Here is a 17,448-nt window from a genome sequence, read left to right as displayed (position 1 = left end):
ATTTTCTTTTGAAATAAATAAATAAACACATTATATTCTCTATTTATTGTGGCAATAAGCACTTTTTTACTAAATTCACACATTCTCATTTGTAACGGATAAAATTCAATACTTTGAAGAGACGTAAGATAAAAGAATAAGTGAGAGGGCAAATGAGAAAGCGTGATGACTCATAAGAGTCTCTTTAAAAAATCGGCAGAAGCAAAACTCTTTGTACTAAAATTGAAGTTAAATGTTGAATTATTCGTTGATATTTTATCCACACAAACGACAAATCCCATACACACCAAGTGATTTCAAAGCAAGCCAAAAGGGAATTATGTTGGGTCAATTCAAACGATGATGTCGGTTGACTTATGTAATGATACTTTCTATTAATTCATTAAAAATTAACAAGTACTCCGTAATTAGTAGTGTAAATCTGTTGACCCCTGAAATACATATATTTATCAATTAATAGGGTTGTGTATGAATTCATTTTACGGTTTTATACAAGTTTATCGTAAAACTGGTTTTAATAACCGACTTATACAAGAGTAACTCTTAAATATTTAATTTAATCAAAGATAAACAAATAATTGGGACACAGTGAGTAATTTCTAAGATTTTCTTTTAATACTTCATAAAAAAAATATCATCGAAATTGAGTATTTTACGTATATAATTAAAAAAAAAATTCATTTATTTCATTATTTTTTAAAAAAAATACCTTCATTTTCAGGTTATATTCGACATTTTGAGCGGTAAAATTCTTTTTTTTATCCTAGTTCCTTGCTAATATTAAATAAATACTTTCACCATTAAATAACTCTTTCTTATAATAAAATAATAAAGAAAAATAATAAATACATCATTACCGTAAAATAAATAAGGGTTTTTCTAACGTGACCAGTATTTCTGAGACGGATGGAGTATTACGACATTATTTTAATTAAGTAGCCCCGTCATTAATTGTATAAATACGGACCGACCCCAAAACTCCAAAGCACTTCATTCAACATATATCTACCTAACAAACTCTAACAACCTTTAAACAAAAATGGCAGAAATTACCCAAAAACCCACAAAAATTACCTATGAAGATGGAATCCCAACAATTGATTTAACCTCAATTACCTCACTTGATCACTTACCCAACTCCAACTACGAAATAACCGACTCAAATTTAACTAAGCTTATATCTGAAGTTGGTGAAGCCTGTGAGAAATGGGGCTTATTCAGAGTAGTTAACCATGGAGTTCCACTTGAAATTCTCGAAAATGCTCGAGAATTTTTCGCTCTTCCGAAAGACGAGAAAATGAAGGTGAAAAGAAATGAGAGTTATCCTATGGGTTACTCTGATGAAACATGGAAACAAATATTTGAGTATAGTGTTAATGAATCTATTGTTACTAAACAAGGTTCTAATGTTTTTCAAGTTGTTAATCAATGGCCTCAATATCCTGCTGAATTAAGGTATCATCATTTATTTTTTGTAAAAAATTTCTTCGTTTTTCCTGGATTAGTTCCAACACAACTTTTCATTTTTTTTTTTTTTTTTATAAGGTAAGAAAATTAGGTTGATCCTCTAAGTAGGACCAACTTATTGTTGGAATATAAGTTTTCCTTATATTTTAACACGTATCTCATCCTTTCGAATGAGAGAGGCAAGTTGAAACTACCAGCTTTCAAACCACATCGAAAGAGTTGGACATAAATATCTAATAGAAGTCATAAAGTCAGCAATTTTGTTGGTTTCACGAAAACAATGTTTAATTATCACTTTATCGAAGAAATGAAGGTCTAATTTCATATGGGTGTTTGTTAATTCATACTTTTCGAACAATAAGTGATTATAACTTTTTATCAGAAAATGTTTACATTTTACCTATCCTTATTTCAGACCGATGTCACCCGTTTGAAATGAAAATTTAAATTCTCTATAAAATTAGAAAACAATTTTTAATCGAACCAATTTCATACTCCCTCCGGCTTGCTATTTTCTTCCCATTTCATTATAATACTCCTCACATATATTAGAGAAACAAGAAGAAAATTAAAAGGCAGAGGAAGTACAAGTCAATAATTGGACCTTTTTCTAATATAAGCAGCTCGGGAGAAATACATAGGGTCCACACTATGCATGTGAGAGGGTGGTATTGAAACTCACTACCACTCGAATACATTATGTGATTTTTCCATCTCAATAATGAATGTCGTCGGAATGTTTTTAATGACCAGAGATTAAATAAAGGATTAATTATGAACTTAATCACTTAAATACCAGTTGGTTTTAGTTAAGACTGTCCTAACTTAAACATCTCATATGACTTCTTTTATTTTGCTTTATTGGAATCGGTTATGAGTGTCGTCTTAACTTAATACGCGTAATTGAAACAGGGAATCAGCTCAAGAATATGCAAGAGGAGTTGTGAAATTGGGTATTAAGCTACTAGAGGTGATAGCATTAAGCTTAGGCTTATCAGCAAATCGATTGACTGAATTCCACAAAGACACATCTCTTGCCGTACGACTTCATCAATATGCCCCCTGCCCTGACCCGGAACGTGTCCTCGGTCCTGGAACTCACACTGATACCGGTTGTGTGACCGTGCTTGCCCAAGACGATATTGGAGGTCTCGAACTCCAACGAAGATCCGATTCTGAATGGATTGCCCTCAAGCCTGTCCCGGGCGCTTTGACTATTAACCTTGGAGACATTGTTCAGGTCAAATCTTTTTTTTTTTTTCTTTTTTTTTTTTTTGTCCGCGCCATCCGGTTTAGTGCGGGTTCAAGTAGGAAAACATACAGTAAGTGGATTATACAGCTGATGTACTACATCAGATGTATTGTTTTTGAGCATTAAGATAAAGTTTTTGAGTTTTAATTTAAAAAATTTGAGTTTTATTATAAAAAAATTGAGTTCATTTACTTAAACATTAATCTCAACAAGTTACTTTATAACTTAAAAAAATTACATATAAACTCAGAAAAATATGATTTTTGACGTACTAAAACAAAAATGTAATTTATAAACTTTATAGAATTCCAAAAAAATATACAAAAACTCAAAAACTCATTAAATGTGAGATAATACATCTGATGTACAATCTTTTTTCTCGAAAACATATCAGAAAATTGAGTTTTAATATGTTGTATTCCCTAACTCAGCTTGATCAAACATTTACTCGTGATAATTTGTGGGGAACGCGTACATTCAAGTTAAAAACGTGATCTTGCCACAAATGTTAAAATGTCATTATTTCAAAAACAAATCCAATTTATATACCAAATATTCGAATATAATAACCGTTTTTTTTTTTTAAATAATCTAATAGGAGTCCGTGATTTTGTAATAAAATCAAAATAATGGTCAGAGTTGACATCGTTTATTAACTGGTCGTAAAAATATGGTGTTCATGCAGGTTTGGAGCAACGACAAGTATCATAGTGTGGTGCATAGAGTGAGGCCCAATGCTAAAAAGGAGAGGCTATCAATTGCATCACTATTTGGCCCAGCTTATTATGTTAATGTGAAGCCTTTGGAAGAATTGATCAATGAAGAAAATTGTGCAAAATATAGAGAATACAATTGGGGTAAATTTCGTGCTTCAAGAATGAAGAACTATGACAATAAACAAAGCATTGAACGTCAAGACATCTCCCACTTTAGAATTAATGGAAACTAAAAAAGAAAATTATTCCGACAACCCCTAGTTTGCTATTTGCGGAAGCTATTGAGACACTGGGGTAATACTGTTGTTGACTTGTTCTTAGTCTAAATAATTTACATGAAATATTATCGTATTTGTATTGTAATAATAACTAGGGTTGAATACCTTATTATCGTTCCTTGTTGGGTTATTATTGGTTTCGAAGAATTTTGATATCAAGTGTTTAAGATGAAAAGTGTTTCAGATAAATTACAAATTCTAAGGAAATGTGGCATTTTTGTAAACTTTCATACTTAATAATTACAAAGTAACTAGGCCTTGTATAATTGGACTCTCTCTTCCGTATGGGTGCGGCCCAAGCGCGATAACAAAACTTAAATTTGGAAGGGGTGTGAGATTTGTTTTTTTTTTTTTTTTTTGGTCTAAACCATCCGGTAATCCGAACCATATTAGGCCGACTAATCCGGATTTCGGGGCGTGTCCAAGGATTACGGTATTTAAACCCCTCCCAATCGCAGTTGTGGGGGATCGATCCGCAGACCTCCCTACCAAGCGCAGCCCCATGCTACCACTGCGCCAACCAACGATTGGTAGGGGGGTGAGATTTGTGAATCATGCAAGAACATACTATTCTCTTTAGTTCCAAAAAGGACTTTCATGATCTTAAGAATACCACAAAGAACATAGGCATTAAATTTGGCCCAATCGTATTTCGAGACGGTATTAGTCGCATTTACGACATAATAACCGACATTAGTCCATGATGATCGATTTCAAATCGATTTAATACCAATACCATGGACAAAAATCACTACCCCCATACAGAGAAGTTGGTTTTAATGTTGTTGGATATCAATTTTACTTTCTTGACACAGTTCCAAGTTGTTTGAGTTCACTCCATTCTCACCCACAGTTTCCATTTCGACTCGGTAGGTGGAGTGAACACCATAGAGTACATAAAACAAGACTGTCAAGCAAGTCCAAATCCCAAACCTTTGAAATGACATAATTTTCAAGGTGGTCATCAGGAAAACATTCAAGAAAACAGACAAAGCAGCAGGCCACGGCATTAGCGGTACTGACCAGTCCATCTGGGATTGCTGTTGGCTTGAGCTTGAAGGCATCATGTAGTGAAAAACCGCGGTAATGGTAATCCATGATGCACCAAAGACGACTGATAGGCCCCACCATCTTCGTTCGAGCTTCCATGATAATGAGAAGCCGAGGGAAGTTGCTGTAAGGAGGAAAAGGAACAATAGGGTGTGCAGTGGAGGATTATTGCAGGTACTCATGATCACATAGCGTCTGTATATAAGAGCATTCGCTACCAAGTAGAATACTAGGAGTGTACCGATGGATATTATCTCGAGTACTATGTCCAGCTCCGTGAAAAGAGCAATTGATGCCGTGCATAACCCTGCGCCAAAGATTGAATTAGCCAGACTGATTATTATTCTTTGAATTTGAAATATGACAGACGAAAACTGAACAGATTACTAAACTATCCGCACTTCTACATATACACAAGAATTTGCTTTCAACATTAAAAGGTGGAGTTTGAGGCACTAGGGCGAGGTTAATTCAAGAGTTTGTCCCACAGTTCAGTTAACGAGCCAACATAGTCAACTTTTAGCAACCCACAGTAGTACATATGCACTTCAGCCTCCAAATCTTAGAAAGGTAGAAAACAGGGCAATGCTAACATTTGCTTAATGCAAATTACTATCAAACCAAGATAGAGATGAAAGATCCAGCATTATATCATTGGACATTGGTATTGTGCATACTTTTGTCAAAAGACTAGTTGACATGACATATCTGTGTCATATAATCCACATCTTTCTTTTTCATGAAAACAAAGCCAAATTATGGAAAGCGTAGACGAACCAATAGGAATCAATAAACGATAAAGAAGGGATCATTCCGAAAATCCAATAGCTTTAAGATTCTGGTTCTTGCTGTTTCGAACTTTTAATTCCAAAAATAAGGTAAACATATATGCTTTCTAATCTGTTACTGTTTAGAAAACAGAAGTCACTAGTAGCATGAATATCTCATTTTATAGACTATGTAGCCTTGGTCTTATGGTCTAGAGGTAGAGAGTCAAGTCGTATGCTATGGACAGAGCGGAAAAAATTTAAAAGATTTGCCGAGTTTAAGAAGATAAAATAGGGTACAAGTTCACTTACCCAAGAATAGAGTGGCATTCATGGGTGTTCCGGTAGAAGGATGAACCTTGGCTAACCAAGCAGGGACGAGTCTGGCTCTTGCAATCACACATAGGTATCTAGCCTGGCCAAGCATAGCAACCAGAAGAGATGCAACTATTCCCAAACTCGCACCAACTCCAACAAGATGGCTAGCCCACTTCCATCCTATCTTCTGGAAAGCCATTGCAAATGAAGCTTTATCCGATATCTGCATCACGCGATTGCAGCAGAGATGTAAAAATACCCTTTTCAAAAACAAGCTAAATTGCAACTTAATTAGCAGGTGATCTACTTTCAAGCAATGTAATCACTAATTATCGCTCTAATTTAAGTTGTGATACCTCGAAAGATTATATAGGTCACCTTCAAATACGCTATTCTTTTTTTTTTTTTGGGTGCGAAGGGTTCAAAAGGGTCATTTTGATGCTAACAGGTTTCGAATACCCTATACGCTGTAATTATAGCAGATGTCATAAGAGTCTGAGTTCTGACAAGCATTAGAAGTTCTTTACAATTACCTCATTATAAGGAACCATGAAACATAAGGCAACTGCCATCAGACAATACAGAGCTGAAACGACAATGACGGATCCCACAATGCCTACCGGAAGATTCTTCGAAGGGTTTTTTATTTCTTCTGCAAGGGTTGAAACAGAATCATAGCCGATATAGCTGAAATAAACTATTGCTGCTCCATCAACCACACCTTTGACACCAAATGGAGCAAATCCGCCTGGTGCGCTTACCAAGTTCTTCGCATTTCCATTCCAAAACCCGGCAATTATTATAAATCCAAAGAAGATGATATGGAAGATTGTCATAAGAAGGTTTAATATCGAGCTCTCCTTAGTGCTGCAAGGTTGTTAACATCTCATCAGTCTAATAAAAGAGATAATCTGTACACTTCAACTTGTGAATGTAGATGTGAATGTAAAGTTAGCAACGACGACAATTTTACCCCAATGCTTCAAGGGGTCCCACATATGGCGGGTAAGGGATTGTCTATATGTAACGCAGCTAGAGTATTAACATTACAGAGCCATATGCTGTCAAAAAAAAAAAAAAAAAAAAAAAAAATACAGAGCCATAAAGGTTGTTTCCAAATGACCCATAATGAAATTGGTTGTACGCAACCTTAATGAGCATACCTATGACATAGGAATAGAGTCAACAGAAGGATCAGAGCAACAGCTGGGAAATCCAACATATTATAACCTTGAACAAACCCATGAACTTCAACCCTCCATGAATTTGGGTTTTCCACACCAAATGCACCACTAAAATATTCTGTAAAACTTCTGGCAACAGCAGCATTTGACAGCACGTACTCCATCAGTATATTTGCACCAGCGAAGTATCCCAAAAACTCTCCTACACAGAACCAGAACGAAAAGTTGGAACAGAACATGAAACTATTACAAAAAATTTACCTGGAAGGAATAAAGCAAAATATAAGGCCATATTGTGAGACGACTTAAAAGGAAAAGTTGGAACCTTATTCTAGGACAGGTGAAGTCGAAAGCATGAGAGCAAATAGATCAAAAAAGTTACATACCAAAGGTCACTCTCAAATAACTGAAAGCACCTCCAGCAACAGGGACAGCTATAGAGAATTCTGTGTAACACATGGAAGAAAGGAGAGCAGATATTGCAGCAATAATATATGAGATAACTACAGCAGGACCAGATATAGTGCGAGCAACAGGACCAGTTGTGACAAACACTCCAACTCCAAGCATTCCGCCTACACCAAGAGCCACTAAATCGAACCCATAGAGCTTCCTTTTCATGTCTGCACCCGACCTTAGCCTCACTTGGTTCAGCTCCTGATCTGGAGTCCATGTAGCCAGCATTCTCTTTCTAAGTTTGTATGGTGTCTGTGAAAGGGACCGAAGACAGTTGCCGAAGAAATGGCCACTTTCTGAGGAATTTTGTGCGCTGTCCATTTGTACGATCAACCAGGAAATCTATATTTGTTTAGGATACCACCCCAATTGCCGGTACGCGATATTCCTATTCAACACAAATAACAAAAAAAGTTATGCATGTTTATGTAATGACTGTAAGAGTGTGCATGTATATAAAGAGATGGAAAGAGGGGACTTTTATAAAAGTTAAGAAAACAACACAAAAAAGTGACTGTTGGTTTAAATGGAAATCCAAAGTGGTCCTGAGTTCCTAAATAGAACTCACATCTCTCAAACAGCCTTTTTTCCTGATTAATATAATAGAGGCAATTCTCTTAAATAATCCAAACATTGTCAATGAGATTTTGTGAGGAGAATCAAAGTTGGAGAATTGAGATTTTGAGTTTTGACCCAATCTGAAGGAATTTTGGCAAGCACAAAAGCATCCAGCCCTTTTGTTAAAGCAAAAGAAGATGTCTGCTGATTAAAGAAAGAACTTGGAGTCTACTCTTAGTTACATCATAATGCTCACCGGATAATTTGTAATTTTATAAGTAAAAAAGATTCATGCGACCTGAAGCACGATCATCATCATCAAATGTCTTATACAGCAACAGGAAAACATAGTTATAGCTACGATGATCAAAAGAACATAGTAGCAGTTCGCTTCAAGACTCTTCGGGACTAGTATAGGAGTATTACAGTAGTAGTGTTATATATGGCCTCCAAAGTATCCCTTTTCTAGTCTAATACCTATAACTCTTGTACGGGTATATACACTTAAAAGTCTGAAACAGTAATCCGCCCTGTTAACACAAAAAGTTCCAGTTTTTGAATATATATCTGATAAAATACTTACTTTCAGAAAAGGAGGAATTAGTAACAGGAACCCCAACATTTAGAAGATACAACTTGCAGAAAACTAATAGTAGAAAACCATGACAAAGTGAAGATTATCTTCCATTATTCTTGCTCTAATAGTATATGTAAGAAGTCAAAAGGCACCCTCTTTAGAGGAATCATATCAGAATAATATGGCAGCCATAGAAAATGGCCATAACTCAAGGAGAGTACAGAGAATTGTTTACGCGATCTTCATACGCATTGTGCCACCATTCTAGGCTTTTTAGTTTGTCCTTGATCTTGATCATTGAACATAGTCTACTACTTCACTGGTAACACTTCTTCCTCTCTAACCAGCAAAGGATAAAAAAACATAAAAGAGCACCAGGTCAAGGAACTGCACTAGGCACTAGACAAATTCCTGTCCTGACACAAGACTATCTCACAACAGACTCGTATAGTTTTGGCTTGAGTGACAATGTTCCGGGTGAATTAATGTGATGGTAGCCACATATCCAACCTCTTATATGACCCTAGGCGGGAGCATTTGAGGTATTGGGGTAATGTTATATTACTAGAGCAAGTTCACTATTGTACTCTTTAATATATTTAGGTGTATAATAGAATAGTAAATATGCAGATAAGCAACATGTCTTACAATATTTAAGAGATGTTGCAGTGGAAAGCTGATTTTTACAGATGTTCAAAATCATGGCTCCAAGATTGCAATCATGATCAATTCATCCTATGCTATTATCTAGTTTTCCTTAGGTATAGATGTAGGTTAAAAGTAAATTCTGAGCAAACAGAATACTGGAAGGTGCAACTTGAGTAACTTTCTGCACAAAGTAATGAGCCAATGACATGATCACATGAAGCACTGATATGTAGTGCTAGCCTATGAACTCACCCACTCACCCCCTATGAACATGAGGGATAAAATAGAAAAAATCCCTTTTTCTAATAACTTGGTAAAAATAAATATCAAGCTGTAAAAGATTATAAATTAGTCACACACTAATAATCGATTCAAGGCATATTCTAATACCGTGCTTGAAACAAACTCTTATTCCTTGTAATAAGTAAATAACATGAACACAACCTTACCCCAATAAGGATTATCCATTGATCTATACCTATGTTACTTTGACGCTTCACTTAGCTGCCGTGTCACTTGTCCGACACTTATCGTGCCCCACACTTCACTATAGACCAAAAAGATGGGAAAAAAAATACGCACAAAATAGCCTTATCCAACACTTAACACCCGTGTCGGAAAGTCGGAGTAGCACAGAAATATACATGTATGCAGGCTTATCATCCTGAGAATTCAATCCTGAAGCATAATACTTATTTTTTACTCCTGTGTCTCAATCATTAGTTTACTTTTGATTAAAATACCCTCATAGAACAAAAAAAAGGTAAAATAATGACGGAGACAAAGGAACTACTTACAGTGGCGGAGCCAGGATTTGAGGTTAGGAGGGGCGAAATATTCCAACGTGGGTGAAATAGTAATGCCATAAGATCAACTCGGAAAAAAATCGAAAATTTTAACTAAAACTTGCGACATTTTCATTTTCCAGCGGGGGCGACCGCCCCTGCTAGCCACCCCTAAATCCGCCACTGACTACTTAATACTGGAGGACAATATAAATCTATAAAATGTACACATTTCACTGTACTATGTCTAAATTGTCTAATCATGCCTAATACATCCGAGACAACCCAATCAACAAGCATTAAGGAGCACACAATCTTCTGCAAGTTGGTGTTGATAACTATTACTTGCCTACAAAAATCTATGGCCAGCGTGGCCATTTCCACGCACTATTTTCTATAAAGATACAAATGATGTAGGTAGGCTGCACTTACAGACAAAGAACAGCATTCAACAAAATCACCAGTCCCACCTTACTCCTCAACTCAATCTTGTCCTACTCTTACACGTTGGCTCTTTGGAGGCATAGTACATACTAGCTCAAATCTCTGACACTTGGAGTATACGACATGACACAAGACTGCGACACTTTGTTTTAGACAATAATAAACTGAAAATTTTACAGTAACAAATTGTATCCGACACTCCGATACTTGCAGAGTAGCAGCTGAGTCCTTGGGCTCAAATTACTAACATGACTACATCAACAGGGCCGGCCCTGGGCCTGTGCAAGCGGTGCGGCCGCACAGGGGCCCCGAATAGAAGGGGCCCAATATCGCAGGAATCAGCTGTTATACGTTAATAATAATTAAGCGCCCTTATTAACATATTAGCTGCTGTGGCTCAGCGGTAGAAAGGTGTCACATGTAGTCGACAGTCCCGTGTTCGATTCTTCCCCATGTGCTCTATTTGGTTAAATTTTTGCATTTGGAGAAGTTCATTTTGTGGAATTAAATTGCAAGCAAAATGTAACTAGGAAGAATCGAACGTGGGCATTGTGGCAATTTAATAGAATAACCAACCACTCTGCAACTTAGTTGATGTTGTATTATTGAAAAAGAATATGTATTTGGATTTTTTCTAAACATGAGAATCAGTTTACATAAAAACTCACCTCTCCAAAAAAAAATATAAATTCTTCATAATAGTTAAATACATTTTTCTGATTTTTCTTTTAATAAATATGGCAAGGGGCCTCTTTTCAAAATTTCGCACAGGGCCCCCGAAACTTCCGGGACGGCCCTGACTACATGAGTCATGATATCAGGTTTATAAATATGACGTAGAAACAAATACAACATCAAGTCTCAAACCAAGAGGTAATACCAAGGTCCATCGCAATTAGCGATTTAGCGTAGAATACAAGTGAAGGTGGTTGGTGTAAGATGCATTAGTCCATTATGTCACTATGATATAGTAGTATTTGAGCATAAAAATATGGCCTAAGGGATAATAAGCAATTACAATCAGAAGCATAAAGAAAGTGGGATATTTTTTAAGTCCATTGAAGTAGGCCTACATGGTGCACTCAGAAGGACAACGTGACCCTTTTCCCCCAAGTATTTTCGAGCAATGGGCCATACAAGTTTTGTTTGACCTGATTCCCACTTCCCTATTATAGTATGCTTTGTGGAGTATTATTCATTTACATGGCCAAATAAGATGAAGCAATATCATTCAAGATATCAAAAGTACACTGCATACAGTACAAAATATTGAACTATGTTTATCAATAATAATGGTGTAGAAGGGAGAGTAGAGTAGATATCAAATACCTTTGACACGATGCGATACCCCGGCTTATTTTAAGCAAAAAACATGAGAAAGAAAATATTCATCTCCAGCGATCAGACAAGCATTTTATCCTGTATGATGACAGAATTAAGTTCATACATTCATGTTTTCATAAGATCACTACTCAGTATATATCAAATCTCAAATCTGCCCCTACCATTTAACAAAGAAGCAAAAATTGGCATGAAGAAACACTGCGCAACCGCAATTGAAAGAAAATGATGACAACTTCATTGCCTATGCATTCACTATAAAGCAAAAGCAAAACCTTAACCAGTAGGGAATGATGAAAAAGTTGAAGATCTTGTGCAATCATCTTTCTACCAATACATAGCCTTGTATTTTATTTTCCTTGTAACGTTAGACCAATGATTACAATCAGAGGTACTATCATTACCAAATAAATGGCTGAGACTCACTCTGTCACTCACTTCCTACAAGGGTCCTCTATGAATTTTTTAATCCAAGTTTTGTTGACACAGTCTGATCTCAGCAACCTAGTCTTTTTCTCAAGTTTTCTCAAGTTCCATATTTTCTCAAGTTTTCACAGACATTAATTTGTATGAAATGTACCAGAAGACAGTCATGGAAATCTATCGTGCGAAAATTAGATATGGATTTTCATGCAAAAATTCCTGATTCCTAAATCCTAATCAATCATGCTTAGGAATATTTCGGCTGCTTTAAGAGGTCAGAGGAAATTATAAGGTGCAAAAAGTCTCAAATACACAGTAGATAGAGCTTTTAGGTCCTTAAACTCTGGTATAGCTTATAATAATACTAATAATACATTTTTAACAATGTTATGACGGATGCGAGAAAGATTACTAAGACCCCGTGCTAGATTTTCAAAAGGGGACCTAACCGATCCAAAGGCATATTCTAACAAATAACATTCATCTTATTCATGAGTCATGAGTACCAATGTTGTCAGGATCGAGATTCTACTTTGGATCGATGGGGAGGGTAGGATCGAATCGGTAGAATCGGATCGTAGAATCGCAAGATTCTACAAACTCACTAAATATAATTTTTTATTTGGTAAAAACATATAATTGAAAATCAAAACACTTATTTATTAATATTTATTCATAAAATATTGGTAATCAATGAATTTAGTATCATTGTATGAACAACTTACACGAAATTTGGGTTTTACAGTGTCATTATATAAAAATATATATATTTTTTTTATTATTATTATTATTATGGAGTCGGATCGTAGGATCGTAAAATCGTAGGATCGTATTATGATCCCATCTCTAGAAATTTTCAAATTAATAGGATCGTAAGATTCTACAACTATGATAGAATCGTAGGATCCAGGATCGGTCAAGCATTTTTGGATCGTAAAATCGTAGAATCGTCGGATCGAATCGCGATTCTGACAACAAAACATTATAAAGCCTGACTAAGGTATAGTTAGTGAAGCTTAGCATCCTAACATGTCTGCCCCACTTTTGTACCAGAACTAGTTTGGTCTTTCATCATATAGGACCATCTTATGAGACAAAAACAATACTTTTAAAAGGTAGTTACAATGTTTCAGTTGATATTCCAGGGGTTCTAGCATATTTTCTTGGGGATTCTAAAAATTAGAGGGATTCCTATCTAGTTAAAAAAACGTAGAAAATGGCAAATAATATCAAACAACACATACAACTATTCCAAGCATAGAAATTGTGAAGGGCACCATTACCTAGCAAGAACTGTTGCTTTTCCTTTAAATAACACCAATGTGTGCCCGAGTTATAAAGCTCTTGAAGGTTACCATGACCGCATATTTAGAAAGTAGTTAGTGACAACTATTTTGGCTGGCAAACACTATCGCGACTGAGATTCAACACTTCGAGTATAGAATTTCATTTATCAAGTAATAAAGATTGTCCATGAGCCACTCAAAAATTTGGAGAGGGGGTTCCATTAAAGTTACTGCAGTGACCTCTTTTTCAATAACCATACCAGAAATTACAGATGTCAGCTATCTCAGTGACACTCATGAGAGATGATACTGATGACTAGGGTTCAAATCCCGTCAGCATTGAATTTACCCTTGTGGCTCCCTTTACACCCAAAAAAAAAAAAAAAAAACATACCAGAAATTGTGAGGCAAAGATAACGTTTATAGCATAATGATGCCACTAATTATTACTTTACAGAAAGTAGTCTTATTTGACAAGTGGGAATATATGCCAATAAAGAGAGCCAGTAAAAAGGAAGAGAAATGACAAAAACAATTAAAAAACAGCAACAGTGGAAGAGGCAAGAATTGCATTTTTGGGTAAAAAGGATAACGTTTATCTTAACCTTCCTAATATGGAAAGGCTGTGGGAAGACGTATAAGCAAAAGTTATGGAGAAAGGAGGGACGGTGGCATTTTCTTCTGATTACTCCATTGCCAGATGATCCATTATAAGCCAGTGGACAACACACCTCTTCAAAATTTCACAAATATTCAATACCGAGATTGTTTAATGATAATGCTGCTTAATGCTAGATGAGTTGTTCTTTTTGACTTAGTTTCAGTTCACTACCACAGAAATTGTAACAGACCCAAGAGTGATTCTCCGTAGCTATGTAACTCCGACACTTCACTTTGGTTACAAGGCGTGCCTTGACACTTGGAATGTCCGAAACAACGCGACACGACACTGAACTTTACTTCATTTTAGACCAAAAGATTGAAAATTTCGGAAAATAACTGACACTTGGACGCTTACAGCCGAGTCGGAGTACCATAGCTTTCTACTCCACAATATTCACAAGACATTGAGTGACCAAGAGAGGATCATTAAGATTATCCAGTAACTAGAGCACAACCAGGAAAAGTATTAATTCATTAGAGTAGAGTAGTTATGCATTTATACTGAACTATTTGATAAACAGCAAAAAACCAGTGCTCAAGTCTTGACGTCCCGTTACCTGGTTGGCTGGTTGGTCCAAGTAGTGTTTCAGAACAGATTGAATACACATTACGGCAACAAATCTTTCCCCGTCACTACTTCTTTCGGCACATATTTCCACCTAAGAAAAATGAAAGAGATTAGGTTGAAACAAATTTGTGCAATACACTGTGATAGCAATTGGCTTGTTTTGCCAGACCTTATGTTCTTCTGATTAACACAAGCTAACCGAGGGCCGCGAGGCATTCTAGAAGTACATAACATCCTGCAGTCAGCCACAGAAGTTACAAATGTGTTATTGAGTGATGAAAGGTACAAAAGATGAAAGCATGTGTTCAAACAATTGAATTTAACACAGAACATAAAGCCCAAAGCAAGAACTGCTGGAAACACCTATGGCTGGTTGTCATATAACTACAGAAAAGGGCATATATGAAAACTTAATTATGTCCTAGCATCTCTCGTATATGGAGAAGAAAATGAATTGTGCAAACTTGCACCAATACATATGCCCAGTGTCTACCTTATATCTTATGTAACGGATAAAAGTCCTTTCATCCTGCAAATTTAATGAGTTTTTTTGTATTGCAGTGATAGCAATGAGCACCATACATCATCATAACCATGTCCACTATGAGTAACCTCCGTAAGCAACTAGCCAGACATACTGCGAGGAAGCAGCTCATGCGAACTCGCAACTACTCTACTAATTTCAACCACTACCAGAAAAAGAATCCAGTAGACCTGGATAAGCGACGATCAAATCCTGTTGCCTCTTCTCCCATCAAATCTTAGATGTTCAATCCCTGCCATGCTCTTCTCCTACACGAGCAGATCCTAATTTGACAGAAAGATGATTTACATCAAATACATACATGAAACATAATTTTTGGTAAAAAATAATCATAAGAAAGAATCGCAAAGACGGGTTTATTTTGCTGAATTGAGAAATTTACATTGACTTGGACAACACAAAAGGAACTTTCAGGGTTGTATGATTGTATGATACATAATATCCCTTTATGATTATATTCACATGGCAGAAAAGTGTAGCTTCACTACAGAGGACTCCAATATACATCCTTGTGCAGCAAATAGCATGTTCCCGATTTCACAGGGACAGTATATCTGAAAAGGTTTCAAAAACGATTAGCTTCTGCAACACTGAGCAGGAGCACTAACACATTACTGAAAACGCAAGGGTTTACAGCTCACCATCCTGGCACAAAGGTGGCGGCAACCATGTAGCATCACCTGCTTGAAGAGGGTATTACATAATAAACAACATATTGCCTCAAAATTTCCAAGAAAATAAGATGATTCAGAAACATATACGAATTTTAAGAAAGCAAAGTGTACAATGTTTTAGTTTTCATAGCACAATAGATAACAGCATCTCATTAAGTTATTGCAGTCAAAAGATCAGGTATCATATGAAGCTAACCATCCCTCAAGCAAATTCTCCTATATAAGTATCTTAAGAATTGCTATGTTTCATAACCGAAAAATTGGTCAAAAGATGATTGAAAGCATTATGCCCCAAAGATAAACAAAGTGCTTCCCCACAGTTTCCTATAGACTAGCAAATACTACATCGACTGAAGAACTTTATCAAGATAATCATATACTCCGTCCATATGTAGGTTAAGCATCGACAAAAGCCCCCGTCTACATCAACTTGGTGATGTGATAAGAGCACGGTCAACATATCACAATTAAATTTAGCTTTACGGTGCCAGGAGACTCCTAATGCTACACAAGGCATCCTCAAGCAAAGTTCACGACATTGATAAGTCTGACTCGAGAATTTCTACCATGAAAGAGGGCAAACTAACACCTGACATATTGAACTCAACAATGTCAAAAGAAAATGCAAGCATAACCCACAAGCCGATTTCACATTGCATCCTACATCTAATAAAGCAATTTAAACAAGCCAATAATCTATATCAGGGTATTAAATTTGTTACTCAAATTCATTGTTCGACAACAAAATGATCAAATCATCGATTATGATAAAATGATCGGCATTATTAGAATGCTTCCTAAATCATTGACACCCAAATACTCAATAAGACAATATGCTATATTGGCCATACAAGTCCCAGCTATTCAAATTCAAAAACTCTTACATTGTCCTCACGGCCAATGGCGGAGCAAGGGGGCTAGCAAGAAGGTATCGCCCCCCACCCAGAGCAATGTTATATCCGTCTCAATCATTTGTTTAATTTTGAGTAAAATACCCTCAAACTGAATATAAAAGTAAACAAATGACTGATACAAAAAGAGTACAATATAGCGTTACTTCTTCACCCAGATTGCTTCCGCTTATACCACGTTAACACGTAACATTTATTACTAGCTCATGCGTAACTTAAAAACACAACATCAACTAAAAGAACAACACAAAAGGAATCATGGTTTACACGGTTTCACAACTAATAAATTTGATGATCAATTATAGACTATGAACGAGCGAGAGCAAAATCAACAAAACAATTTAAGAACTTCTCACATTTGTAAACATATCACAGAAATAGATTTACCACTACTATCTATCACAATCACAGGATCTTATTGACAAGTCCATACAACCCTTTACTCACTCACTGGTTTAGGTCACGAATTAGGTCGATGAATTTAAGCAATCAACAACATACTCATAATTCATATCTTAAATTATAAAAATTGTTTGCA

General features: G+C 36.0%; 2 protein-coding genes across 3 annotated transcripts; one reads left to right on the top strand and one right to left on the bottom strand.

Moving 5' to 3' along the window:
• Positions 1-981: 981 nt before the first annotated feature.
• On the top strand, positions 982-3,863 carry LOC141643330 (protein LATERAL BRANCHING OXIDOREDUCTASE 1-like). Its single transcript, XM_074452487.1, has 3 exons — positions 982-1,455; positions 2,380-2,707; positions 3,405-3,863. Exons 1-3 carry the CDS (start codon positions 1,040-1,042, stop codon positions 3,666-3,668), a joined length of 1,008 nt encoding a protein of 335 aa, XP_074308588.1. The 5' UTR covers positions 982-1,039; the 3' UTR covers positions 3,669-3,863.
• A 620-nt stretch (positions 3,864-4,483) lies between these two features.
• Positions 4,484-17,098, bottom strand: LOC141592471 (cationic amino acid transporter 6, chloroplastic-like). Of its 2 annotated transcripts, XM_074413159.1 has the most exons (11): positions 15,967-17,098; positions 15,708-15,879; positions 15,496-15,588; positions 14,951-15,016; positions 14,771-14,872; positions 11,830-11,919; positions 7,419-7,876; positions 7,012-7,234; positions 6,382-6,715; positions 5,843-6,071; positions 4,484-5,070 (listed from the first exon to the last, which is right to left on the bottom strand). In XM_074413159.1, the coding sequence occupies exons 7-11, from the start codon at positions 7,807-7,809 to the stop codon at positions 4,490-4,492; spliced, it is 1,758 nt and encodes a 585-aa protein (XP_074269260.1). In that variant the 5' UTR covers positions 7,810-7,876; positions 11,830-11,919; positions 14,771-14,872; positions 14,951-15,016; positions 15,496-15,588; positions 15,708-15,879; positions 15,967-17,098; the 3' UTR covers positions 4,484-4,489. The 2 variants fall into 2 exon arrangements, with proteins under 2 accessions (XP_074269260.1, XP_074269268.1); XM_074413167.1 differs by lacking the exons at positions 11,830-11,919; positions 14,771-14,872; positions 14,951-15,016; ... (1 more) ...; positions 15,708-15,879; positions 15,967-17,098 and adding an exon at positions 10,069-10,275.
• Between the last annotated feature and the right edge of the window lie 350 nt (positions 17,099-17,448).

Source organism: Silene latifolia, chromosome 1 (assembly GCF_048544455.1).
Source record: "Silene latifolia isolate original U9 population chromosome 1, ASM4854445v1, whole genome shotgun sequence".
NCBI lineage: Eukaryota > Viridiplantae > Streptophyta > Magnoliopsida > Caryophyllales > Caryophyllaceae > Silene > Silene latifolia.
The sequence above is the reverse complement of the archived record's forward strand: the minus strand, read 5'-3'. Positions and strand labels throughout refer to the sequence as shown.